Here is a 27,095-nt window from a genome sequence, read left to right on the forward strand (position 1 = left end):
TCACCAGTTATGCCTGGTATTTATGTGATTGTTTTGCATAATTGTACATTGAAAGTTCCTAAAACACTTGAATTGTCCTGTCACATAAAATTAAAATGACTTCATTATAGCTATAAGAAACATTTTGACATTAACAATGGACTGCATAGTCACCTGTATGTCTGAAAGATTGATTGATTGAAATTCTTTAAGCTTACTTGGTTTCATGTGTGTGTTTTTGCTGGTCTGATTCACTGCCACTGTTCTCACAGTGCTGTTTAGGAGAGGAGGGCAAAAGTTGCAGCGGGGCTGAAAGAAACCACCAGTTGCTAGTTTCATCAGCTTAGAGGGTCATTATATTATGTCAGTGCTGTATTTACAGCCTTGTTTCCGCTGCCCTTAAGAAACAACAAAAATCTATTATTGTAGGTTTATTGGCACCAGTGTTGAGTGATGGAACCAGGCAGAACAGGCAACATAGTCTCCAGTTTAAAACTCACATACCAAACCATTCATTCCAGCCTTCTTAAAACCCTGTTGATAAAGAAATACAGTGTCTTCATTTATTTCAGCAGATCAGTACAGTGAGTTGCAGAGCATGTTCCATGTGCCTGTGATTATTTATTTCCATATATACCATATAGACTGTTCGCTACTATTGTCAACTGATTCTATTATTAGCCACTTTTTATTATCTGATAAGCTTTTAAACTCTGGATCTATTACTAAAGTTGAGCCTTAATGTTTTTGTTAAATGAGTATGCAGTAGCCTGTTACCAGTGTTGGTCAAGTTACTTGAAAAAAGTAATCAGTAACTAATTACTGATTACTTCCCCAAAAAAGTAATCCCGTTACTTTACTGAAGTCTCTTTTTTTAACTTGTTTTATCAGTTTTAATCTTTTAACTTTATGCATCAAGCAAAAATTTAATTATATGCAACATTCTCTGACTTGAATAAATTAGTTTAACATTTAAACCTATTTTCTACACATTCCAGCACATAAAATAAAATATTTTTTGTGTTTACACTCACTCTTTCAAATAGATGCAAGTAAAACACAGCAGAAAATAAATAAAGTCAAAGACTCAGCGGTCCTGTTGCTCTATTTTCACCTGTAAAGCAGGACTGCGGTAGGCGGAGGTTTACCCTGGTGCAGGTGTGCCGCGGTCAGTTGAAGAATCCGCGAGTTTCTCTGTGAGTTTCCCATTACGTCGTTGCGCACTCGGTGCTTGCTTGGAAGTTTAGGGGGGTTTTTCGCTGTAAAAAGAAGTTTTCTTCCCACGCACTATGGACGCTAATGTTTTTGTCACTTTTTATGGAATCAAACTCAAAGTAAGGTCAGTACTTCCATGCTTTAAACGCTGCACGCTCATACTCTCTCCCACAATCGATATGTGATCCATTGTTGATCTGCACACAGCTGTTGTCTCTAACGGCGCACTCGCTTACGTCACTGTCGTGAGACATTCTCGCAAAAAATCACGGTTTTAGTAACGCAGTAACGCAGCGTTCCTACGGGAAAGTAACGGTAATCTAATTACCGTTTTTGCAATAGTAATCCCTTACTTTACTCGTACTGCCCATCTCTGCCTGCTACATATGTAGCTTTTCATAGAAAATAAAAGGAAATATGCATACTGGTAAATGGTAAATAATAAGAACAAAAGCAGGTCTCTTGCATCTCCATTTTCTTTCCTGCATGCAACAAAAGCGTGATAAAGTGTGATTGATCAACAAAAAAAAAATAGCGATTACCAATATCCCTTCCTTCAGAATTTGCATGTCCATATGCAGAGATTTGTTTCTACAGATTAAACTACCAGTAATGGTGGAAATTTTCCATCTAACATCATTGTAGGGTGGGTTATGCATAGTACACTCTGTAGGGGCTACGGTGCGACTTCAGACTTTTGTCTTAGGTTGAAATCAGAATATTATTTTCCATTTTTATAGATTTGGGTATTTATTCCATCACTACACACCAGCAACCTGTCTAACAGACTAAAGCCCTCTCTCTTTATTATATTTCCCTCATTTTTTCAGGAAGAGTGCTTTATTTGAGTGTGTTTCTTCCCATTATTTCATTCTGCTTAACTGTTTGGGAAACTGTCTGAACGCTTTATCAGACCATCTCGTCTCATTTGCAGAATCTGGATGGGGCCTGCATACAATCAGTTAACCTGGTAATTGATGAAGATCCAAGAACAGAAATTACTCTGAGTCACATTGGAGAGGTCTTCATTGCTGGACAGTACCGCATCTCCCTGCCCTATTCTGATGGTAACCTCCTCATCTTTTATCACCTTCCAGCATTGTTCTCATCCAGGGCCCGACTTTATTCAGCACTCTGTGGGTTATGGCAGGGACAGATTGAATGACAGCTGTGCTATTGAATGAAAATTTTTCACAATACTTTACTGGGTTAGCTCCTACATTGTGTTGCACAAAATGTCTTTCCTCTGAGCATTACTCATGTAAAATGAGTAATGCTCAGACCAAGTCAACAGGCTTTTGTGTGCTTTATCTGACAGCGTCTGAGAGTGATCTGATATTTTGAACCTGAATGAATAAAAACACTAATAGCTATTGCTCTTTATGTTCTGTTACAGATTTTCCATTCCTTCATTTTATACAACTGTACTTATACACATAAAGAAGAAAAGGAAACAAGTTCCAAATAAAATTCCACAAACAGCTTTAACTGAAATGGCTGTTTTATTATGAATGACATACTTTTGGGATATAGGCTGTTGTACAGTCTACACTGGCACCTACCTAAAAGCTGGATTCCACTAAAATATGTGTTTGGATATGAGTGATATAAATTTCATCGTCATTCTTACTCAATTATGCTTTATTTATTAAAGATTCCACTATAGAGTTTGTAACTACAATTAATTAATCAATTAATTAATTAGTATTGGTGCACAAGTGCTGCTGATGCCCCGTCTATAGTGATAATTTGCAAAGTGATGTAAAAGTGTACCAGGAACAAAGCAAGGAAGACGAAGATTTGTAGACTGGTAGCTTGATCCATAGTTTGGGGAAAAATTATAAAGTAAAAGAACAAGCTTTGCACACCACCAGCTTTGAGCTAAATAATGTCCTATATATGTCTCCTGCAGACCTCTTCCACATCCAGGAGCTATCATCAATGTTTGTCCAGGTGAGGACGGTGTTCGGCCTGCGTCTGCAGTACAGCTGGAAGGAGTTTCGCCTTTACCTGCAGGCGGATGAGCTGTGGAAGGATGACACAGTGGGGCTGTGCGGCACCTTCAATGGCAACATTCAAGACGACTTCCTGTAAGTGTGTGCTGGCTGACCTTTGATCCCTCTTGCGCTCTTGGTTAACCCCTCCTCCAATAATACAGAGAGAGTGCATGCTCTTGTTTCAGAGGCAAAGAGGGAGGTGATGGTGAAGTGCTCTCCCTCTCACACTTACTCTCTCTGTAATGCACACTGGTCGGCGGCTCAGCATCAAAAGCCCAGCTCTATGATCAGCTCTTTTAGGGGGACTAGATGAGCGCCCAACTGGACACGCCACTTCAACAAGGAATTTACTGTTAGCGGAATAGGAGCTCCACTGTACCGTATCGTAATGGCTGACTATAAAGGGCGGATGTTGTCTAACAGCTGTAAATGGATATACATCACAGTTACTGACTGAAGTGCCCGTATGCTGCTAAGAAGTCACTTTTCCTGAAGCACTACTAAAAGACTGTAGTTAAGTGATGACTTGCACAATTTTAACCTTTTGTTTTGTTTTTGCTTTGCTTTGCAGCTGCAGTCATTTCAGACACTTAGTTGCATAGTTAGTGGCAAAAAAAAGAAGAGGAGTAAGTCAGAAAGAACTGCAGGCAGCTATTCTACTTCAAAGAGAATTGGGTGAAACCCATCTGATTAATAGTGGCTTGGGCGGAGGTGGGACTCCCGTGTCAGTCGCTTCTAGCTTGCTATTGTACTCGTATCAGTTCCAGGTCCAGCATGTTTCAGAGAAGGATCAAAGAAGTACAAGTAAAATGTGTATTTAATACTGCACATATTTTCTTTAAAAGTTTAAAAAATGCAGTTCACTTCAAATAAATGCCGTTAAATTCAGTTTTATGTATGCAACTTCAAATCACACCAACAGTTTCAAAGAGCTTTAAGGGAAAGACCTGACGAAAGAAAGAAAGAAAGAAGAAAAATCTCCAACAATCAAAGAACCCTCTATGAGCAAGCACTTGAGAACAGTGGGAAGGAAAAACTCCCTTTGAACAGGAAGAAACCACCACCAGAACCAGGTTCAGGGAGGGGCAACCATCTGCTACAACCTGCTGGGGTGAGGGGAGGGAGCCCGAGATGAACTAAAGTGGTGTATAAACATAGCAAGTGAATGAAGGAGAACAGAACCTCTCAGTATATCATGGGAAGCCCCCTATTGCAGTGTAATTAAGGGAGGGTTCAGGGTTACGTGATCCAGCACTAACTATGTGCTTTATCAAAAAGAAACGTTTAAAGCCTAATCTTGACAGTAGAGATAGCGTCTGTCTTCTGAATTCAAATGGGAGCTGCAGAAGAGGGGCCTAAAAGCTGAAGGCTCTTCCTCCCATTCTACTTTTAAATACCTGACGAACCACAAGTAAACCAGCAGTCTGAGAGCAAAGTGCTCTGTTGGGAAGATACAGTATAATTGGGTTTTTAAGGTAAGATGGGTCCTGATTATTCAAGACCTTGTATGTGAGGAGCAGGATTTTTTAATTTGATTCTGGGTTTAACGGGGAACCAATGAAGTTTGTCAGTATGGCTGAAACATGCTCTCTGTTTGCAGACCCTGTCAGTACTCTCACTGCAGCATGTTGGGTTAACTAAAGGCTTTCAGTGAGTGTTTAGGACAACCTGATAAATAATTGCAGTAATGCAGCCTACAAGCAATAAATGCATAACCAACTTTTTCAGCATCACTGAGACGGGCTGATTCTAATTCAAGAGATATCATAAATGCAAGAAGGCAGTCCTACATATTTGGTTAATATGCACATATCCTGGTCAAAAACAACTCCAGTGTTACTGAAGGTCAATGTAATGCCATCCAGATTCAGTAAGTCAGTAAGACACCATGTTTGTAAGATTTTTAGGACTGATTACAATAATATATAATCTCCTGCCATGCTCAGTGACCCCTGTTTCAATCCATGGGGTCGATGTGGATGTCACAGTGCACACTCTTGATGTCACATCCTCTACAGAGAAAAGTCAGTATAATAAGAGGGGCACCTCAATGTCAACTACACATATTTAATTTTGTGTAACATTCAGTAATATTTATAATTATAGGTATTTTGTAGGGGTGCAACGATATTCGTATCGATATTGAACCGTTCGATACAGTGCTTTCGGTTCGGTACGCATATGTATCGAACAATACAACATTTGTAATTTATTTTATCAATTTTCCTTCTGACGATGCTGTCTGTGTTGAGCGCTCAGTGAATCTGTGTTCGACTACTCCGCCTAGGCTGCACTGTCGAGCGCAGATCCACTGAGCGCTCAACACAGACAGCATAGTCAGAAGGAAGAGCGCAGGGCAAGCTAGCGAGACAGAAGTTAAGCTCTACTTGCAACAGGCAAATTGAACCTCATTCAGATCTGGCGTTTGGAATTATTTTGGTTTTCATGTGACGTATGACCCTGAAGGTAAGCGAGTCATGGACTAAAGTAAAACAGTATGTTGGATGTGCCATGCAATGCTCAATTACATTGGTGTGAACTAGTGTGTTAGCGCAGTTAGCTCGTTAACGTGTTTGCCGTCTAGCCCCATGCACGGAGCGATCGGCGGTAGCTCGTTAACGGAGATTTGCCGTGTTGTGGCGTTAAGGTCATTTCAACGAGATTAACCTGAAAGCACTAGTGGGAACACAACGAATATGACTGCACATTTACGCCGACATCATCCTAGTGCAAAGACAAGTGGAAGCAGACAAAAAAAAGCAAGCATGCTACTAACTTTAGCCGAGTCATTTAGACAGCTGTTAGCACATGATTCTCCTTATGCTGCTGAGAATATAGCCCAGAAGAAGCGGATAGTATAGCTTTTATTTTGGAAAGAGACATTTCTCTGTAATAAACTCTCTTTTCCAAAGATGAGTGATTCCTCAATCAGATACAGGGCTTGCAATATCGCTAGCCCGACGTCCCGGAGCTAGCGATTTTTTCAGTCGGGCTACCAAAATCTATCTCTTCCCTGCCCGTCGGGCTATTGTAGGAAAAATATATGTCAATGCTTTTGCATTCTTTCAGAAATGTAGCTGGGTAATTATGTCATTGGCATCGATGAGCCACTGTCAATATGTGACATATTGAAGTCGCGTTTGAATTTGCGCTTGTTTTTTTGCTTTCACTTTGCAATCGTGCGAACTGTGTATAGAGAGTGACAGCACTGATCTGTGAGTGATGATAATTTGTGCACCAATTCCTCTGACATCGTCTTATTAATCGCTAGCTTACTATGCAAACACGACAAGTGAAATCTCTCGCAGCAAGCTTAAACATGTGAGAGGTTGATCGCGCAGAGAATCGCTGAGCTTATGTGAGTGAGCGTGTAAAAGCAGCAGCATATATATTTTAGTTCTGCTGAGCCAAATAAGACAGGTCAGGGTGAAGAAGTGACAGCCAAAGAAAAGCTTACCACAAAACGGAGAAGTTATGACAAATGAGACTATAAGGCAAAAAGAAAGTGCAGCTTTATGGTTTCATGGACAAAAGAATTTCTGTGGCTGCAATATGACGAGCTAAATAACCAGGGCTGCACATAAGTGGTCCGCAGGTGCGCATTCGCTGTCAAAATAAAAAACACGCACAAGGGTTAGGGTTAAATTTAAAAACTGTACTTTTGAGTTAAAATATATATTTATAATTTTAATAAATGACAAATTAAAAATGCATGAACATTTTTTTGTATCGAAAAAATATCGAACCGTGACACCAAAGTATCTAACCGAACCGAACCGTGAATTTTGTGTATCGTTGCACCCCTAGTATTTTGTTATATTTTATAACTTGTAATATTTAATTTAATTTAATTGGTTACTGTTCTTACTGTCTTTGAGCAACTGTGACCACATAATTTGCTCTGGGATTAATAATTATTCTGATTCTGATATTATCAGAATGTTATTTTGTGAACACAACAACACTTGTAACCACAAAAATCAAAAGGCAACTCTTCATTCACACGATAGCACTGGACTCACTTTATAAAAATGACTTTTTTTCTATCTGTGTGCTGTCATACTGATTCCTTGCTTTGGTTTTGGTTCAGATCTCCATCAGGTATGATAGAAAGCACTCCTCAGCTCTTTGGAAATGCCTGGAAGGTTTTGTCTGCGTGTTTGTCCAGCCTGAGTACGCCTCAGCTTGATCCCTGTGATACACACCAGCAGGCTGGTCAGTTTCTCTTCCTCCTTTTTTCTGTTTCAGTAGAGAAAAATAACATATTTACTCAGTCATATAACATTTATTATGTTAAACTGCGTAAGTGGTGCTTTATAAAATAAAACATATGTATTATTATAAAACGTTTGGACATTTTGATGTTGATATCACAGTAAAAATGTATCCCAAGCTCTGTTTAAGGTGTAAATCAGTTTAGTTTCTACTTTTATTCTTATATTTTTACACACATATTTATCTGTATTATCCAGTGAATTTACAATGATTATGACATAAATGAACAACTTTAAAAATATTTTATTTAGGGTTTGTATTTGATTCATGACATCAGAATCACAGAGAGCAAGACTTGTTTACTTGAATTATTTCTAAACTATTTTTAACAGTGACCTATGCTTCAGAAATGTGTGATGTGCTGAATCAGGATCTGTTTGCTGCCTGTCATGAGTACCTCAGTCCAACACCCTTCCATCAGCAGTGTCGCTCCGATACCTGTAAGTGTGGGACGCCTTGCCTCTGCTCGTCGCTGGCCCACTATGCTCGCCACTGCCGTCGATTCTCCGTCATCATTGACTTTCGATCACAGATATCTGACTGTGGTGAGTCACATTCACGCCAAACATATTTTGTCCAAGAATGTACCTGCTGCTACAGAGATGTCAAAATTAGCAATTATTTCTGACATATTTTTTGTTTTCATGTCTAATATCAAATCCAAATATTTCTCCCAACTCACCGTTCAAGGTCACAGATGATTTTCAAATTTCAGCTTGGAGGACATTTTGATATTTCAATATATATGTCAGTATGTCATATGAGTTATTGGCAGGACTGTTCATGGAAGTTTAATCTTTTAGGGAATGACATGGAAAAAAAAATCAGTTTAGATCAAACAGTATCAGTGCCAGCTTAGGAGTAATTTTGGAAAATTTTCCTACCAAAAATTTTCCCAAAGAAGGTATGGGATGTCTTGAAAGGTGAAACTACACTCAAAGTGGTCACCCACAGGTTTAGGGTAATCACGGGGCAACCACAGGAGTTTGTCATCCTATTTTTATTCCAGTGTGAGTCATTAAGTTAGACACGTGAGTGCATTTTAATGAGATCCACAACAAACATTCTTTGTTTAAATACTGGAGCACACTAATGACATGTGCCTCACTGGTTTTATGGATGACAACAGATATCAGGTCTATTACTTGAACGTTACTCAGTGGATGAACTGATGTCACGAACCTGAAATGATTCTGCACTGTCCATTCAGTTTGCTTTTATTGGCTCTCTCGCATGTCACACACTTTAGAGATGACTGGACAAACTAACGTTTTAAATGATGAATTAACATACACAAACCATCATTCTGCTCCAATCAGTAGCTCTACACTTTGTTGTTAAATTTGATAACTTGATGAAGAATACAGTGACGCCATCATCAAGTTAATTCCCATTAAAAGGCCAAACTGACTGTGAGTCTGAGTCTTTGCTGAACTCTGTCTTGCTCTGCAGCTGTCACCTGTCCTGCCAACATGCAGTACGGCACCTGTGTGTCCTCCTGCCAGCGCCGTTGCTCCTCCCTCTCTGTCCCGCAGCACTGTGGGGAGGAGTGTGAGGAAGGTTGCGTCTGTCCTCTGGGTTCCTTCTACAATCACCGAACACACACCTGTGTGCACAGGTAAGGACGAGGAAGTGATATTCGCAGGTAGAAGTATGTAAAGGCAAAAAAATGATGAAATATTTATATGATGAAGCAGGTGGGACTTAATACCCAGAGCAGCTTCAGTACTACCTGCTGTGCTGATGTGGAGGGTGGTGAAGCTGGAGTGACTCCACCAAACCAATCCACTCAAAGTGATATTTGTATCTGCTTTGAAGTTTAGGTCAGCTTCTAAGTAGAAAACCTGGTATCTTTGCTGCAGACATTGTAGACCCAGAGGACCTCGGTAATTGTGCTCTCCTTTTTAGCTTGCTCTGCCCTAGAAGACATGCAGCTTAATTCCTCTTAAATGTCCCAGGTTTTTACATCCTAGTGCAGCGCCATGCCTTACTTACCATGTGATAGAGTTACATCAAGGAATTCATCGTGAAACCCCCCTTTCATTCCCACTCGGGCTGGGGACGACAGATATCTGATAACCAGTGAGAAAGAATTTGTAGTACAGAAGCTGATGTGTGGCACTGGCCTATATGTTACAAAGGCTTTTAGCCTTAGCTAAACATAAATTACCACAATGTATATTATATAAATCATACAATACTGTATTTTTTTCAAGTAAGACGGGTCTATTTTGCCCCCCTCCACTTCTCCGTAATTAACATTGGTAAGGAAAAAAATTAAGCAGTGAATGTATATTTATGGGGGGGAACCAAAGTCGGTCCATTTAGGTTTGTCACAAGTTCAAGTCAGGTTGTCTCTTTTTTTCTAGGAGCGAGTGCCCCTGCAGTTTCCTCGGAGCAGATTATGAACCAGGAGATGTGATCATGACTTCAGCAGGCGTTCAGTAAGCTCCTCCCCTTCATTTCTACCTTCAGTCTAGACTTATGAGTGTCAGGCTTTATTTTTGTAAATAAATTCTGTAACAATGAACTGTGACATTACTGATATTACATGAGGCAGTTTAGTTAGCAGTTAGAGAAAGCACAGAAAACACTGGGAACTGCCTTTAATTTAGTCAGTTAAAATAATGCAGTACTGAGGAGCAGAATTTACTTTCAGAACAAAGGAGTCTAAAGTTTCTGGTTTGCTGTGGTTCAGATTTCCTAATTTTTTCTCAATAAAAAGGCTCCATAGTGATATAAAGCTCTACCTCCTGTCAGTCACGACCACATAAAAGGAAAATCTGTGTAAGAAAAGTTTATATTTTTCTAGAGATATTCTTTTCAATCAAGTGTTTCAAGTCAAATGTTTGAATGAACAAAAGACTCCAGAAAATTAAAAAAATTTTCAAAATAGAAAAAAGTTGCTTTGTTTAATTCAAATTGTTACTTTAAGTTAGGCCAAGAGCTTATTAGGTTCTTCCCTGCATATTAAAAATATTACGTTTTAGAGTTCCACAAAAAACAAAAACAAAACAGGAACATTTCTTTCCTGTTGGAGATGATGTTGGATTTCTTGCAAGTTCTGTCCAGAGATCCAACATCAGAAGACTTCTGTCAAGTAATGTAACACAGGCTGTTTGTTTAAATTGTATAGGGACCAGCTGTAATCAGCAACCTTTTTGGTGAAACAATACAATGTGTGGAAGAAAGCTAATATAATTTCCACCTTGAGAAAGACTGAATCACCTGGGGAGTATAAATTTGTTCTTTAAATCTCTAATTTGGTGAAACTCATATTAGGGAAATTACCAAAAATGAGCAAAGTCAATGTAAGAGGACAAATAACAGAAACTACATCCATTGCAGTATATTGACATTATCACCAAAGTACCAAACCTGTATTTAATTTTAAATATGTGAAAATTCTATGAATTTTCTGCAGTTGCCATCATTAAGGTGAGTAATGTCTCTCTGTGCCTCCTGCAGGCTCTGTCTGAATGGTAGACTGGTGTCCCAAACACAAACAGGCACTGGTGAGTCCATTTGATTTTGTTAATCTGATCTTTTTTTTTTAATCTTAAGGCAAAAACAAGAATTGAATAATAGAAGTTGAAGAGGAGTTTAGAGCTCAGAGTTCAGAAAGATATTGAGACAAGATCTGGATGGTAGGGAAGAATTATAGATGACTGGAAGGGTATAGCTGAAGTCGGAAACTACCAAGAAGGCATTTGTCCTTTGGACAAAGAAATGAGAACAAGGAGACTTGGTGGTAGAATGAGGAAGTACAAGACAGTGATAAAAGGAAAAGGTTAGCAAAGAAAAGTGGGATAGTCAGGGAGATGAAGAAAGTAAAGAAGTAAGTTTGGGGAGGCTGGGTGAACAGCAAAGAGAGAAGAGGGAAAGGAAAGTGTTTATAATAAGTTGTACATGAGGCTGGAAAACAAGGAAGGACAAAATGACTTGCGTTGATTAGGTAGGGAGGGAGACTGAGTTGGAAAGTATGTGCAGCAGGTTAGTATGATTCAGGATAGATATGGAAATGTACTAACAAGTGAAGAGAGCGTGTTAAGAAGATAGAGGAAGTATTTTGAGTTTATGAATGTAGAAAATGAGAGAGAGAACAGATGGAGGAAAGTTAATGAATCAGGAAGTGCAGAGGATTAGTAAGGAGGAAGTGAGGGCAGGTATGAAGATGATGGAGAGTGAAAAGACAATTGGCCAATGTGACATGTCTGTGGAATAATGAAGATGTCTAGGAGAGAAGGCAGTGGACTTTTTAAGCAGATTTTTTAATACAGTCTTGGAGAGTCAGAGGATACCTGGGCAATGGAGAAAAAGTGCACTGGTACCAGTTTTAAAGAACAAGAGTGATGTGCAGATCTGTAGTAACTACAGAGTGACAAAGGGGATGAACCTTACCGTGTATATGTGGAAGCTCGGTCAAGAAGAGAGGTGATGATCAGTGAGAAGCAATATGGCTTCATGCCAGGAAAGATCACTGCAGATGTGATGTTTGCTTTGTTATTGGAGAGTATAGAGAAGGTCAGAAGAAGTTGTACTGTGTCTTTGTGGATCTTTCTTATAGCCAAGAGAAGAAGAAGTATGTGAGGATAGTGCAGGACATTTAAAAGGACAGTGAGACAACGTGAGGTATGCAGTGGTGGGTTCATGGTGGGGGTGGTATTACAAATTGTGATGGAGGTCAGATAGAAGTGTCTGTGGATGATATTTGCAGCTAATATGTTGATCTGTAGTGAGAGTAAGAAGCAGTTGAAAGAGTCTGGAGAGGTGGAGGTATGCTCTGTGAAGAAGAGGAATGAAAGTTAGTAGAAGGAAGACAGAATATATTTGTGAAGGGAGACAGGAGGAAAGATGGACATGCAAGGAGGAACAATAGTGAAGTTGGATGAGTTTGAATACCTGGGTTGAACCATCCAAAGCAACAGACATAAGAAAAGTAAAGAATGTTCGAGTGTGGTGGAGTGGGTCTAGATGAGTGTCAGGCTGATTTGTGATAGAAGGATCGCAGCTAGAGTGAAAGTTTACAACATGATATATGTTTACAACAAGAGAAAGTTTACCACATGGTAGTGAGACCTGCTATAATGTACAGTTTGGAGATAGTGGGACTGACAAAAAGATCGGAAGCTGAGCTGGATGTAGCAGAGCTGAAGATGTTGAGTGCTTTTGAGACCAAGATGGACAGGATTAGTCATGAATACATCAGAGGGACAGCTCAGGTTGAACAGTTTGAGAGGCAGGGCTGAGATGGTTTGGACATGTGCAGACGAAATATAGAGAAGATTCACAGATGTAGTGAAGGAGCACATGCAGAGGGTGGGTGTGACAAAGGAGGATGCTAGGGATATAATGAGATGGAGGCAGGTGACTGACTGTGATACCCTCTAAAGGAAGTAGCCAAAAGAAAAATAGTCAGTGGATATATATGTTTGTGTCATATCAACTTTCATACTGTGAGTACTGTGAGAAATTACAGTCCTAAGAAAATGTGAAAAAGTGCCTTTTTTGATAGTGAAGATTAATAATGCATGAGCTAAAACATTGATGTGTTTATGTTGTTCAGCATTCATACCTAACAAACTAATTTTTCACTCTTCTTCACTGTCAGTTTAAAAGTGACACCAAAAATCTACAAAAAATCTGTGATGTCATTTTTACTTACAGACAGATTGTGTCCAGAAGGTCAGATCTACCAGAACTGTTCAGAAGGGGAGGATGGCCTCCTGCCGGGAAGGGGTGTGTCCTGTGAGCGCACCTGTGAGTCTTACCTGCTCAACCTCACCTGCTCATCACACGAGCCTTGTCTGGCTGGATGTGTCTGCCCGCCTGGGTGAGTGACAGCTAGTACAAATGTATTCTGTCCATTGGTGAATAGTTATACATAGAAGGTAATGGCTGCTTTATAATGTAAAAAAAACCCTTTTGATTGGACAGTACTGCACTTTTAAAATCCATTTTATTTTAATTTGATTGTAATTCTTCATTTCACAATTTTAAACAAAAGCTACTCTCGTTGTTATGGAATCCAAATTTAAAAAGGGAAAAGGAGAAAAATAGAGAATTGAATATAAAAAATAGAAAAGGTATCTGGAAAAATTTATTTGCTTTCATTCAGCTGACTCTCTGGGATGTGTGATCTGTAGCAACAAACTAGTAAATAACAGAATTCAAAATAGAAAGATCAAACTGATGATTCACACTTCTCCACTCGTAATAACCCTGAGATTCTTGTGCACGCATTGGTCTTTAGTCACAGTGCAGAGTGGAAGTATGGTCAGACTAAAGATGGAGACTGAATGTAACAATTTAACATTTTTGTTTCATATCAGGGTAAAACAATGAGGTAAAACAAAGGGTTCCAAACTCCTGCTTAAGTGGTACAGAATCTTGAAAAGTTCACACATAGCAGACTGTAGTTATCCTAGTTAACTGTTTGGTATCAGGTTGACTGAGCAAAGGAACAAGATGTTTTTCTTGAGCAGTAAAGGTCAAGAAATGAGTGTTTCATTTAATGAAATCTTATGCTGTTAGTGTACCTGACTGAAGCTGATGTCACAGAGAAACTGTCTGCAGGTTGATTAAACTTTCTTAAAATGTCACAGAAGCCTGAAATAGTCTTCCACCCCCCTCCTTCCCATACCTGGTGATGCTGCTTCTGTGATACATGTAGTCAGCACTTCATTGTAACCATTTGTTTCCCAACATAAAGTAATAAGCAGACGTAGCTGTTCATTTTGTGTGGACAGTTTGAGATAAACTTAGTCCAGTTGTTCTGTTAACCTGACTCATCTTCTGGTTGAACTTGCTAATTCCCTGCTGGCTTCTAATATACATGAATTTTCCTGGTTTTTAATTCCTTTTTTTGGGGGGGGGGACTGCCTTGCTTTATCTACTGGTCAGACCAGTAAAATGTATAAGTTGGAATTAAGTTTTTTTGGGGAAATTTTTACATTTATAGATTTAAAGATATAAGCTTTGTGGAAGTGTCTGTTGATATGACATAAGGAAAAGTGCAGATTTTCTGTGGCAGACAAAGGACGTGATTCCAACAGATGAGGTGAACAGACATTATAGGTAGAATACAGTCATCTCACCCCTTTAATCCTCTCTGGCTGTCAGCCTGAAAGGGGGGTTAAGTGGTTTCATTCTGTGACATCAACCAGGAGTCATCCTGATTACAATACGCACAGGCAAGGGTTAGTTTAAGGATGTCGCATCTTATGACATATTTGCATAGATTATATAGTTGATTGTTGAGAGCGCTACACCTGCAAACAGAAGGATTATATTTTTTGATTTTAGAACTGTCAAAAAGATACAATCTTTGTTTTTCATGTAAAAGCAGAAGAGCTGAATAAGTATACAAAAGAACAATGAAACAGTGTAGCGCTAAAATGGTAACTCTTAAAAAGACAATCAAAGATTCTATCTGTGAACCTCAAATCACGTATTTATGAAGGATTTCCATTAACAAATAAAACTGACCTTGTTAGGCTTTCTGACATTGTCAGAGAATTTGGCCCTAGCTTTAATTTGAGAAAAAATAAAACCTATCGCTTAAGGTGATTTGGAAAACTATCTGACCAATGAAAGTCTTACATTTGGAAAACATAGACACCACTGAAATGAGAGACCATCTGGTTTGTTGCCAATATACAGATCAAACACCAACATCCTTGTATAGAGGGATGCTTTTGTAAACATTGGCTCGAGTCACTTGTAAATCTGTGAAGGCACCATTAACGGTGAATGCTATATAGTTCTGGACTAACATGTACTACAAAAGATCATCAGCAAGACAATGCTGAACAAATAAACTTTAAATAAATATATATTGTACATATCACGTCAGCATTGATGATCAGGCTCCAAACTTACCTGTCTCAATTCATTTTTGTCACCCATTCACACAACTCACTAAACCCACATGACCCCAAAATATATCAAAGTAGCTGATGTTTGACCGTTAAGCATCTTGTTTGTATCCACCACCATTATACACACCACTGCAAAACCATTAAAAATATAATTCAAACAACTACTAATTTTCTAAATGTGTTTTTAAATAATCTGAAGTACTACTGTACTGTGCTATGTGTATTTATATAGTCAAAAAAATGCTAAAACAAGACCAAGGTTAGATTTTTCTTATTATATGATGAATATAAATAAAAACTTTACATTCAAGACTTGTTTTGACGGAATTACAATGAGTACTAACGGTAACATTAACATTAAAACGGAGCGATCGTGGTTCAGGGACTTGGGAATCTCATCTTGTAACCGGAAGGTTGCCGGTTCGATCCCCAGCCCTGTCTGTTTTGGTCGTTGTGTCCTTGGGCAAGACACTTCACCTACTGGTGATGGCCAGAGGGCCCAATGGCGCGATATGGCAGCTTCTGTCAGTCTGCCCCAGGGTAGCTGTGGCTACAAATGTGGCTTGCCTCCACCAGTGTGTGAATGAATAGTGGAATTGTAAAGCGCTTTGAGGGTCTCGAAAAGAGCTATATAAATGCAATCCATTATTATTATTAAAACATATCTGCTGTCTCTCCAAGAAAATAACCCTAATGTATGTCAGTGAAGACTGCCATTAGCTTAAATTCTTAGTGGTTAAACTGGTGAAAATTAAATAATAATAATAATAATGGATTGGATTTATATAGCGCTTTTCAAGGCACCCAAAGCGCTTTACAATACCACTATTCATTCACTCTCACATTCATACACTGGTGGAGGCAGCTACAGTTGTAGCCACAGCTGCCCTGGGGCAGACTGACAGAAGCGAGGCTGCCATATCGCGCCATCGGCCCCTCTGGCCAACACCAGTAGGCAAGTAGGGTAAAGTGTCTTGCCCAAGGACACAACGACCAGGACAGAGAGCCCAGGGATCGAACCGGCAACCTTCCGGTTACAGATGCGATTCCCAACCCCCTGAGCCACGGTCAGGGGGTTTACAGAAAGCATAGTCTTTCTGTAAATCTCATTTTGAAGCATAAATGGCAGAAATAATAGAAGCCTTAAGTTTTACTGAACAATTAGACTAATTTAAAAAAAAGAGAGGAAACAATCAAAAGTTCTCACAAACGTATTTTTTTTATTCAATAAAAGGGCAGATCCATCCCAGAGTATATTGCTATCTAGTTAACTAATATCCATCATTTCTGTGTCTTATTTGTTTTTCCATATTTTTTACCCTCAGTGCCTACCCACCCGTGTTCCTGTCAGGTTAGATGATTAGATTTAAAATTTAAATGTAAAATTATGACATTATACTTGACCTGAATGCATATGCCTTGGTTCACTGGATAAAAAGGGGATCTGTTCTTTAGTTAATCGTTGCCATGGTGAATCTTAGTATTGAAGCTCTGTTGAGGATTGCTTTCTTTCTCTACAAACACATTCAATTCAGGGTCAACATACTCAGAGTTGATTGAACTTACTTTGATCATCCTACTTTCTTAAAGAGGAAACTGAGAGTTGCTGATCTCTGAGTCTAACCACAAACTCTGAGCTGATTTACTCTGAGTTTGTTGAACCGACTTCCTGGAATTTGGCCTTGCATTGAAGCTCCCCTTGGTTACTTTAGCTCCGTTCTATAAATAGCACCAGTCTGGGTTTTCTGCCTGTTACTCAGAGCACTATCTCAGCAAACCTACTGAAATATAGTGATACGGTGAAAAGGTCGGAGAGGGGCAAAACTGGTCATCTGAACCCTGAGTCACCTTTGCTGACCTCACTGGTGTGATTCAGATATCCCTGTTTACTACATGGAGCAAACTGACCTTTTGGGTGTCAACAACATCATAACCTCTAAATCTGTCGTCCAGTTGTAGCTCAGGTGTTTAAAAAGTCACTGAAACCTGAGTTAAAAAATATGGCACAAAGAAATCTCATTCAGCCCTTCTGCTTCTTGATGACAGATGTATTAATGAGTGTAGTGATAGTGAGACAGTTTTAAGGTTCACTGGGAGATCAACTGATCTGTATGAGATCAGCCTGGAGTCATATTCTGCTACATAGAAGCCTGTTTGTTTTTCTGCTAATCAAGGGTTGTTTTTACAGAAGAAACCTTTATTATGATTCTTATTTTAAAGATTTATAGAGTTCACAAATCAGTGATGTTAACATGACTCACCACACCCTCCTCCAAAAATTCTAAATAAGTTTAAAAAGCAAAATTTAACTACCATAATATTGTATTTTGGTAGCATTAATGTTAGCAAACATTAAATTTAGTCTTAGCTAGCTAGCATTGTGTTTGCATTAGCAGGTATTCAAAATAATTCATTCAGTATTGATATTTAAGTTGTCGAGGGTTAGGGTTACGAGCTAACTGGCAAAATTCTACAGGGTGAGTTTCTCCGTACTGTTAATATTAATGTCATTGCTCTTATTTATTTATATATATATATATATATATATATATATATATATATATATATATATATATATATATTATATATGTGTATATATATGTGTATATATTGTATATGATGTATATATATATATATATATATATGTGTATATATATATATTAGTATATGTATATGTATATATATATTCTATCATGTGTGGGAAGATAGAGAGAGATGAGATATAGAGATACACACATAACGAGAACAGCTATATATATTATCTACAATATATATACTCTATATACTATATATATATACTATATTATATTATATCAATATATATATAGATATATGTAGGGTGCATTTGACCTGCTGAGAAATACAAAAATATGCAAATTTTTATTTCGAATTCCTATGAGAACATTACTTTGTGGCTGTTCACTTTGAAAAGTGCTGCTTTCATGCCTTTCGTCCACCTGTAATTTTTCTTTCAGGGCAATGCATGATGGTCTACAGTACTGGGGGTTGTCTTTCTAGTCTTTCACATTTCATCACCAGTCACCAGAATGAATGATAGCAGCTTATTAGCAGCTTCGTTACAGATGCAATCAAGAAATGTGGCTTGTCAGAAATACTTAATTGACCAGTCTGCTATTAGCTATTAGCAGACTGCTAGCAGACACAAGCATAATGTGGGCTTTGTTTCCGGACCTGTTTATTTCTGTTAATTGAACAATATCTCAAGGCTAAGTTCTCTGGTGAAATTAAGCCATCTTTGGTAGAATAGAATTAATAGGATGAGTAATAGTAATAGCTTTTTTTCAATTGTGAACATTGAGCATTTGGGAATTTTTGTGCACAACCTTTTTATGAGACACTGTGGGATTCAGTGAATACACTGTATATTATGTAAATATTCCAATTCACTATGCATTTGGACAGCAATACTAATACCAATAGTGTAAAGGATGAATCTGATGAATAGTTTTTTGCCCAGTGAAAGCATCAAAACAGGAGCTGTTTTGAGGAAAACATCAGGATTCAGTTCAAAACTTACCCCTGTCTGTTTATTGACTAATCTTTGTTAGCATTTCTCAGCAGTTAGTTTATCTACCTTCTCAGATTCTCTTGTCTCTGACCTGAAAGGGCTGAGATGCATTGGCATTTCTTTGCACCGTTTTCAAACAACTTAGTTCTTGAGTATTTTATAGGATGATGTTGGTATTTACTATGCTTTTACAACTGTCTGAGCTTACAGCACGATGATGTTTGTATAAACACTTAAAAAAAAAACAAAATGTCACATGCAATAAAAAAAATCACAAATCCTTATATAGAGAGTATTTAAAAATCTAAAACAGTTGAAACTGGTACATACCAAATTTATTGCAGCTTATTTTCTATATAAATGATGAATTTGAGGACAAATAAAAAACACATCTTCCCTAACCCTAACCCCCAGACCTGAGATGTAGCTTTTACTTTTAATTAATTCTTCAAACCCTAGTTTCATATTTACATCTTGGACATTGAAATAATAACCATTATAAGATTTCTGATTTCAATAATATTAACAATAATATTTCCACAGCTTTAGTTGTGTTTACTAAAGCAGTCAACAAATGATAAGCAGCTTCTTCTTCTTCTTATATTAACTCTACACTTAAATGACTATCAAAATACAAAAACCCTTTCTAAACTCAGAGTCAACTGCAAGGTATTCATCTGAAGCGGGACTTTAAAACCTCAAATGGGAAATGATTAGCTGAGGTGCAGACAGATGAATCCATTGTGTCTGCATTCACAATGGCACACTTTGTTTATGATCAAAATGTAGACCATTCATTCATTCCTTCTGTGTCAATTAGTCCAGCTGAACTCATATGAACCTGGACTTTCAGGTGCAAAACAGAAACATGCAGCCTGCTGGAATTTGGTTTTGGTTACAGGTTTTGTTTTAGTTTAGACTCATGAGATGATTCAGTGTGTTGTAAGCAAAAACAAGTTTAGGTGATAAAGATGATATACCTTGTCAGGTCTGCTGCCATTTGAAAGAGCTAGTGTCTAGCATAAGTGGGGAACATCTGGTTTAAAAAAAAATAAATTATTTACTTGCAAAATGTAAAAATGTAGTAAAGTATATCCTCCTCATCCCAGACTTTGCACTAAGACGCCCCAGTACTGAAAAAATGAAGCAATTTGTAGCAGAAAATATTTTATGCATTTTATTAACTGTGAAATGGTCATCATGTCAGCATGTTGTGATCTGTGTGTGATAGATCTCACACACAGGGTGGCTGTGGCTCAGGTGGTAGAGCAAATCAGCTACTAATTGGAAGGTTGGTGGTTCGATCCTTGGCTTCTCCAGTCTGCATGCCAAATATCCTTGGGCAAGATACTAACCCCAAGTTGCCCTCCGATGCGTTCATCGGAGTATGACTGTGTGTGAATGTAGTTTAGTTTGCACTTGTGTTTAGAAGTGCTTGTATGAATGGGTGAGTGAGGCATGTTGTATACAGCGTTTTGAGTACTCCGGGAGAGTAGAAAAGAAAAACATCAGTCTTTCCTTAAATTATTTTCTGCCCCAAATAAACGGATCAATTCACCTGCTAATCTTGTGAATGTAATTTACGATTGCAAACGTCATTAATAATCTAGGCCATAGGCTGCATACCGTCAGGGATCATTTTCAGCCTATTGTCTCTACTTGGTGTGCAACACTTGGGAGCACACTCAATGCAAGGCAGACTGCAGTCGAGCCATTGCGCTGTTTGACTCATCTGTCATCATGTTTTTCAACTACTTATTCCTCAGTCCATTTTACATCATGCGAAAGAATGAAATTCAAAATGAGGGCTGTGTTTATGAGAATTTATTCATAATGTGCTCATAGGTCAGAACAATAAATGATTTTCATATCTTTGATCAGAGAAATTGATACAGCAGTTTGGCTGCCAGATAAAGGAAGCTGTTAGCACCGTTTTATCTGTGGTGTAACTCTACTCAGATGAACCTGAGGTTTGTGGCGAGACTATTCACTATGTCACGGCAGCCTCGCCAGTGGATATAGCTCAACCATGGATATTACAAGATACTTATCAGCTTCGTCTTGCAGAGACGAAAGCAAATGGATAGTTGCAGACAAAGACTGTTTCTTTCTCTATCTCTGAGAATCCTAATTGTCTGGTTTTCTCATGTACCTAACATGAGCGTTACAGTCCACAGTCGCCCACCCCTGAAATTTGTTCTGGGTTCCTGGCATCTCTCTGCTCTGGAAGCAGACCTGCTTTGGCTCTACCTCTGTTATTCTCTTGGCAAAATGACAACGCTATAACTTGATAGCATGCCTTTAGGTCACTGTTCTTCAATAGTTAAAAAACACTGCTTTCAGAGAGATTGGGTTATTTAGATGCAGAATTTTGAATTGAATTGAATCTTTATTTTGAACATGTTTAAATAGTATAACAACAACAACAGAGAAAAAGAGACAAGCAAACAAAACAAAAGGAAAACAAAGCAATAATAATTATAAATAACTTAAATATAAATATAAGTTGCACCCACACACACATATACACATCCCCAGTGTGAAAATAGTGGGTGAGACACCCGATCAAAACCCTACCTCCTCCCTGTACTTTGCAAAAAACATATTTTTGAACTGAGTCATGCTGATTGCTTCAGTTCTTCACTTAGTCTATTCCACAGCTTCACTCCACACATAGAGATGTAAAAACTTGTTAATTTTGTACGGATACAGGGATGTTTTAAATTAAATTCAACATGATCATTTGGAAATGATTTGCCTATTTAGATTTCAGGAGTGATAACCCTCCTCAATGAGTGCTTTACAAATTAAATCATACTCTCTGGTAGGGGCAGAGCTGCTTGTGCATCATGTTCATTTGGTAGTAAACAGTAAACGGTCTTTGATTTTTAATTAACGTCTGGCTGGCAGTGGGTGTTTGGTTAGGGTCAGGGAACGTTAGTAAGTAAACGGATATGTGTAGGCTGTTATAGATACTGTTTTTAGTGTAATTATTGGATAATTATTTGTCCGTCAACTTAAAATGAACATAAAATCATGTTAATGGGATTTAAAAATGCATAGTCTTACATCGGTTAGGTTCCTCAAGTGGTGATTGTTGGTTTGTACTTTCATGTTACTCTGTAAACATGTAAATAGCTGACAGAAACTGTCTCATAATCACCATTTAGCAACATAAACCTGAGGCTACAACCCCACACACCAACACAAATCCTTAATGAGGACACACATCTCTAAAATCTTTCTCATAGTAGAATACAACGCTGACCGCACAAAGCAAAAAAACAAAAACAAAAAACAAAACAGCACAAGTGAGCGATCGCCACAATGATTCTACTTTAGAAAGATGAACAGGTAGAAAGGGAGGCTGCAGCCTCACTCCTCATCTGCTTGTTACCTGTTGAAGTTAAGGGTCTGCATACTCAGTTTGGTATTCACTCAGCTTCCACTCTGGGTTCTTAAACCCAGCTTAGTCTTGGCAAGCACCTGCCAAGACTAGCTTAGTCTTGGCAGGTGCTTGCAAAGAACCAAAGTTGTGTTAGCAGCACAATGCGGTTGTTTCTGTCTTGGATGCAGTTTTCCACATTACCATTTATCTCATCATTTGTGCAATAAGAATAAATTTCCATATCCATGCTCTAGACTGCCTCTGACACACATAATTGCAGTACTGGGAACCAGTTTCCTACAAGAACTGGTTCTCGATTCCTATCCGTAAATATCATGGTAATTTTAGACTTCTAATGATTATCTGTTTGATTTTCATGGCACAATACATCACAGCATACATCTTTAAAAAGCAAGACCTGGGTACAGAAGTTTGAATTTACTTTGGAAATTTCTCTAATCCACACAGGGTCAAAAGTATACATAAAAGATCAGATATATACACATGCCCCCACTAATATTTCACTAAACGTCCTTTAGGAAGTTCCACCTCGATCAGATGCTTGTGATAACCATCAGGAAACCTCTGGCAAACCACTTAAAAAACAAAATAAATATCACTTCAGTTTATTGGGCTTTGCAGGTATTCATTTATGTACATTTATGATTTTGACTCTTTTTCAGCCATTCTGTTGTAGATTTGATGCTGTGTTTGTGATCATTATCCTGTGTTATGACTCAGTTTTAGCAAATTTTAAGCTGTTGGAAAGATGGTTTTACATTTAAATAAACTGCTTCACATGTCAGATACATTTTCAATGGCAGTGATGATGAAGGCAAGTCCAAAGCACTGCACCACAGTAATTCAAGATGCTTTCAAGATGTCATGTGCTCCTGTTTTTTTATTGAGACTTTGTATTAAAAAGGATATAGATTCACACTAGTCTTGTTGTAAAATCTTAACATCTTTATACTCTGTCTTGGTGTTTTGAATAAGAACAAGCTTAGCAAGGGGCAGGTGCGACTAAGAATGACTTGTTAATCACACAATGAAGCATACCCACATTTAGTCTCCTTGTTGACTCTAATGAATATGTTTATAACATAAAGATATGTGTGCAGAGAGATGAGTAGAGTGCTTGACAACCAAGTCTTTTTGATCCCTGCTGGCTATTAGAAAAAAACATGCTGATTTAAGGCACTTTAACACTGGCTTTACTTTTCAGCCCCAGCATACAGAATTCATTGGTCTCAATTCTACATAAACTCAGTGCTTTAAAAGTGTTTTTCCTTTAACAGTTGGGTGTTTCCCACAGGCTGCTGAAACATGGAGATGAGTGCTTTGAGCCCGCTGCATGCCCCTGTCTGTGGAAAGGAAAAGAGTATTACCCTGGCGACAGAGTCTCTTCGCCCTGCTACCAGTGGTATGTTTCCACAGATTCAGTGTTTTTAGAAAATTTTGTTCATTAAAATTGAAAATCTTCCTTTCATGTTACATATCTTCACATATCATATTTCCCTTCTCTCTTTAGGCAATCATTCATTTTGTCACGCTTTACAAATTTGGTCTTGGCCTCGCCAACAATAGCTGTCAAATTAATATGATCATCAAGCAAACGATTTCTAGTACCATCGCCAATTTTTCAAAGTCAGATTTAGCCTGAAAGCTCAGAATCCCGAGGTTGTCAGAGCATCGAAAGTGGCCACCTGATATCTATAATTCTCTGCTATCACAGCACAGAAAAAGGCCTTGAAAACAGAGCGGGCCCTTGTATGACTCTTTGATTCTCTGCTTCAGACTGTTCATCGCTAGTGAAAGGAAACACTCTCCCAGTGATCTCAGTCATTCTCCCATCCTTCCATTTCTTCTTCAAGCCTCAGCCAGGAAGAAGATGTAGATGACAGCCTAATAGTGCAATGAGCTGCAGTTCAGCCTTTGACAATTCACCGGTCACTTTTCTGCCTTCTGTAAACCTGAGGCTCTCAACAAAAGGAGGCCATTAGATGTGAAAAAAATGTCCTCTAACTAAGTGGGAACAAGTTGATGCCGAATCACTGAGGCATTGCTGTCTTTGTAGTGTTTGCCAGCATGGGACGTTCCAGTGTGTATTTCAGCCGTGTCCATCGTTGTGCACGGCTTACGGTGATCGCCACTACAGGACGTTTGATGGGCTGTTATTCGACTACGTTGGAGCATGTAAAGTTTATCTTGTAAAGGTATGTGAGAAAAAGATTATTATAGCCATTACATGAGCATGTGATATATTTTTTGGTCCATAACAGTGGACCCCCCCCTTATACACACACACACACACACACACACACACACACACACACACACACACACACACACACACACACACACACACACACAAACACACAAACCTGCTTTACTCTGTAATAATAAACACTAAGCCTATTGTTACACTGAGATTTCTAAGCTATAAAGACATTTACTGTTACAGCAGCTGTGTTTTCTCACCTCCACAGAGCAGTGCTGATATAATGCTCAGTGTCACAGCTGAGAACATCGACTGTTTTGACAGTGGAATCATCTGCAGGAAGTCCCTGCTGATCAATGTTGGAAGATCCTTTGTTGCTTTTGATGATGACACTGGGAAGCCAGTAAGAGTCACTTTTAAAGCAATTTCTACTGCTAGTGCAGAGTGATGTGCTGCACAGTGTCTTTGTGTGTCATCTTTGTTTCTTCTGAATAAGATTTAAGGATTTTTCAGTGGATAGCTGCCATCTAACTACAGTCACTCGTTTATGCAGAATCCATCCAGTGTGATTGACAGGAAGCAGATAATGTTCATCTGGCCAGCTGGGTACTTCACAGTGATTCATTTCCCAGAGGAAGATGTCACAGTCCTCTGGGACCGAAAGACTACAGTGCATGTCCAGGTTGGACCTCGCTGGCAGGTAAGATGCTGGTTCAGTGTTTTGTTTTGTTTTTTGCAGATCTTCAGCTGATCTTCAATATAAGGTGACTCCACAAATGATACCTAATAAACTGATGTTATACCAGTTTGATATTTTAGGATTTTTCTGGTTCCTAATTGAGCTGAGTGACCTCTGAGTTATCTGCAGCCATGATGGGAATCACTTGTAGTTTAGCTGATTATTTTTGTGAAAGGTCGGACGGTATTCATAGCAATGAATCGTGGCACGTCCTTTCCTTTCACAAAGGAACATACAGCGAATCATCTCAGAAGCACTGAAGAACTTAACAGATTTTTTTTTCATTCAGACTGTTGAACACACCACTCTCAGAGCAGCATCCAACAGGCAGTTCTGTGTTACTGTCAGTCACAAATTTTAAGAGGCTATGATATAAAGTAAAATGTAATATCATGACGGTATTAACAACATATGAGCTAACAGGCTAAAAAGAGGCGATGTGATGTGTTCAGGGGAAGCTGAGCGGACTGTGTGGGAACTTTGACTTGAAGACAGTGAATGAGATGCGAACACCTGACAACATCGACTCCCCAACACCACAGGAGTTTGGAAACAGCTGGACTGCAACAGAGGTGAGCAAAACATCACCTGTATGTTCATCATGCTCTGATGATCTAATGAAGGCAATTAACTGTGAAATTAACATTTCACTTGGACAATAACTTGCAAGCCTATTCATCACAACTTCAGTTTATTTGAAAACTGAAATAGTGATTCATTTATAGTGAAACTGAGCTTTCTCATTTGACATAAATGTTTCTTTTTATCTCCCTGTGTATGTGTGCGTCTTTAGTGTGTAAACAGTCCAGATATCAGACATCCCTGCACTCTCAGTCCACTCAGAGAACCTTTTGCAAAACGACAATGTGCTGTTCTGCTCAGTGAGATCTTCCAAGCCTGCCACCCAGTGGTGAGTAACAAAACGTCTCTACCCTGGGCTTTTTACAAGTACTACAGACTTTTTATTTTTTAATTAAGGGGTAAAATTCTACTTGCTATTAATTAATCTATTTGTAATAAATTTGTAAAAAAATTATTTCTTATATTTGCCCTTAGGTGGATGTCACCTGGTTTTACATGAACTGTCTAGCAGACACATGTGCCTGCAGCCGAGGAGGCGACTGCGAGTGTTTCTGCACCAGTGTGGCGGCGTACGCCCAGCGTTGCTGCCACCAGGGTGTACCTGTGGACTGGCGTTCTCCTTCTCTATGCCGTGAGTCAGTCAGACCACAGGGAGTAAAATTCCCATCTAGTGTTTCTTGCTAACGTTTGCAGATTTTATTTGTTAAAGCATTCCTTTTTGAACATTTTAATGTAGACATTGTATGTTTAATTAATTACAGAGGAATAACTGAGCTTCAATAGCTTATCTGGAAAAAAAACATAAAAACTAAAAAAAATGATGTTCTAATTGTAGTTGCATCGTTATCAGTTAAACTGCTATTGGTTGAAAAGCGGTTGTTGAAAAGCAAATTATTATTATTAATAGTTTTCATAATTAATTATATATAAATTCTTCTCAACAGTAAAATTAGATAATTTATGTAAATGTCAAGATGGAAACTATAAAAGGGAAGAACTTGATGCAAGTTTAAACTATGTTGTGGGGCATTTTAAATGACCATATATTGATATTGATCTTAAAATCCTATACTGGTTAGGCTCTAATAAAAATTAATATCTACTTTTCGTGCTTATAAACTACCTTTCAGTACTACTTTCATAGTATTTATATCATTATTGATAGTAGTAGTACTCATCCTGTTATTAATAAGAGTCTCTTTGTTTCCGTGCAGCGTACGATTGTGAATTCTACAACAAAGGTATAACAATTTCTCCACACACACACACACACACACACACACACACACA

At 38.4% G+C, this 27,095-nt stretch overlaps 1 protein-coding gene across 1 annotated transcript in view; it reads left to right on the forward strand.

The window, feature by feature from the left end:
- Nucleotides 1-27,095, forward strand: part of otog (otogelin) — a 68,116-nt gene that overhangs the window by 9,966 nt on the left and 31,055 nt on the right. The window contains exons 12-27 of the mRNA XM_040024805.1: nucleotides 2,129-2,261; nucleotides 3,107-3,284; nucleotides 7,282-7,406; nucleotides 7,799-8,011; nucleotides 8,919-9,084; nucleotides 9,836-9,910; nucleotides 10,935-10,981; nucleotides 13,134-13,299; nucleotides 23,579-23,686; nucleotides 24,341-24,479; nucleotides 24,753-24,887; nucleotides 25,038-25,184; nucleotides 25,676-25,795; nucleotides 26,017-26,133; nucleotides 26,280-26,436; nucleotides 27,020-27,046. Of these exons, the coding sequence (XP_039880739.1) occupies nucleotides 2,129-2,261; nucleotides 3,107-3,284; nucleotides 7,282-7,406; nucleotides 7,799-8,011; nucleotides 8,919-9,084; nucleotides 9,836-9,910; nucleotides 10,935-10,981; nucleotides 13,134-13,299; nucleotides 23,579-23,686; nucleotides 24,341-24,479; nucleotides 24,753-24,887; nucleotides 25,038-25,184; nucleotides 25,676-25,795; nucleotides 26,017-26,133; nucleotides 26,280-26,436; nucleotides 27,020-27,046 (2,053 nt within the window). The remainder of the gene's footprint in view (nucleotides 1-2,128; nucleotides 2,262-3,106; nucleotides 3,285-7,281; nucleotides 7,407-7,798; nucleotides 8,012-8,918; nucleotides 9,085-9,835; nucleotides 9,911-10,934; nucleotides 10,982-13,133; nucleotides 13,300-23,578; nucleotides 23,687-24,340; nucleotides 24,480-24,752; nucleotides 24,888-25,037; nucleotides 25,185-25,675; nucleotides 25,796-26,016; nucleotides 26,134-26,279; nucleotides 26,437-27,019; nucleotides 27,047-27,095) is intronic.

This window comes from Simochromis diagramma, unplaced genomic scaffold (genome assembly GCF_900408965.1).
Source record: "Simochromis diagramma unplaced genomic scaffold, fSimDia1.1 OVJJ01000299.1, whole genome shotgun sequence".
Lineage (NCBI taxonomy): Eukaryota > Metazoa > Chordata > Actinopteri > Cichliformes > Cichlidae > Simochromis > Simochromis diagramma.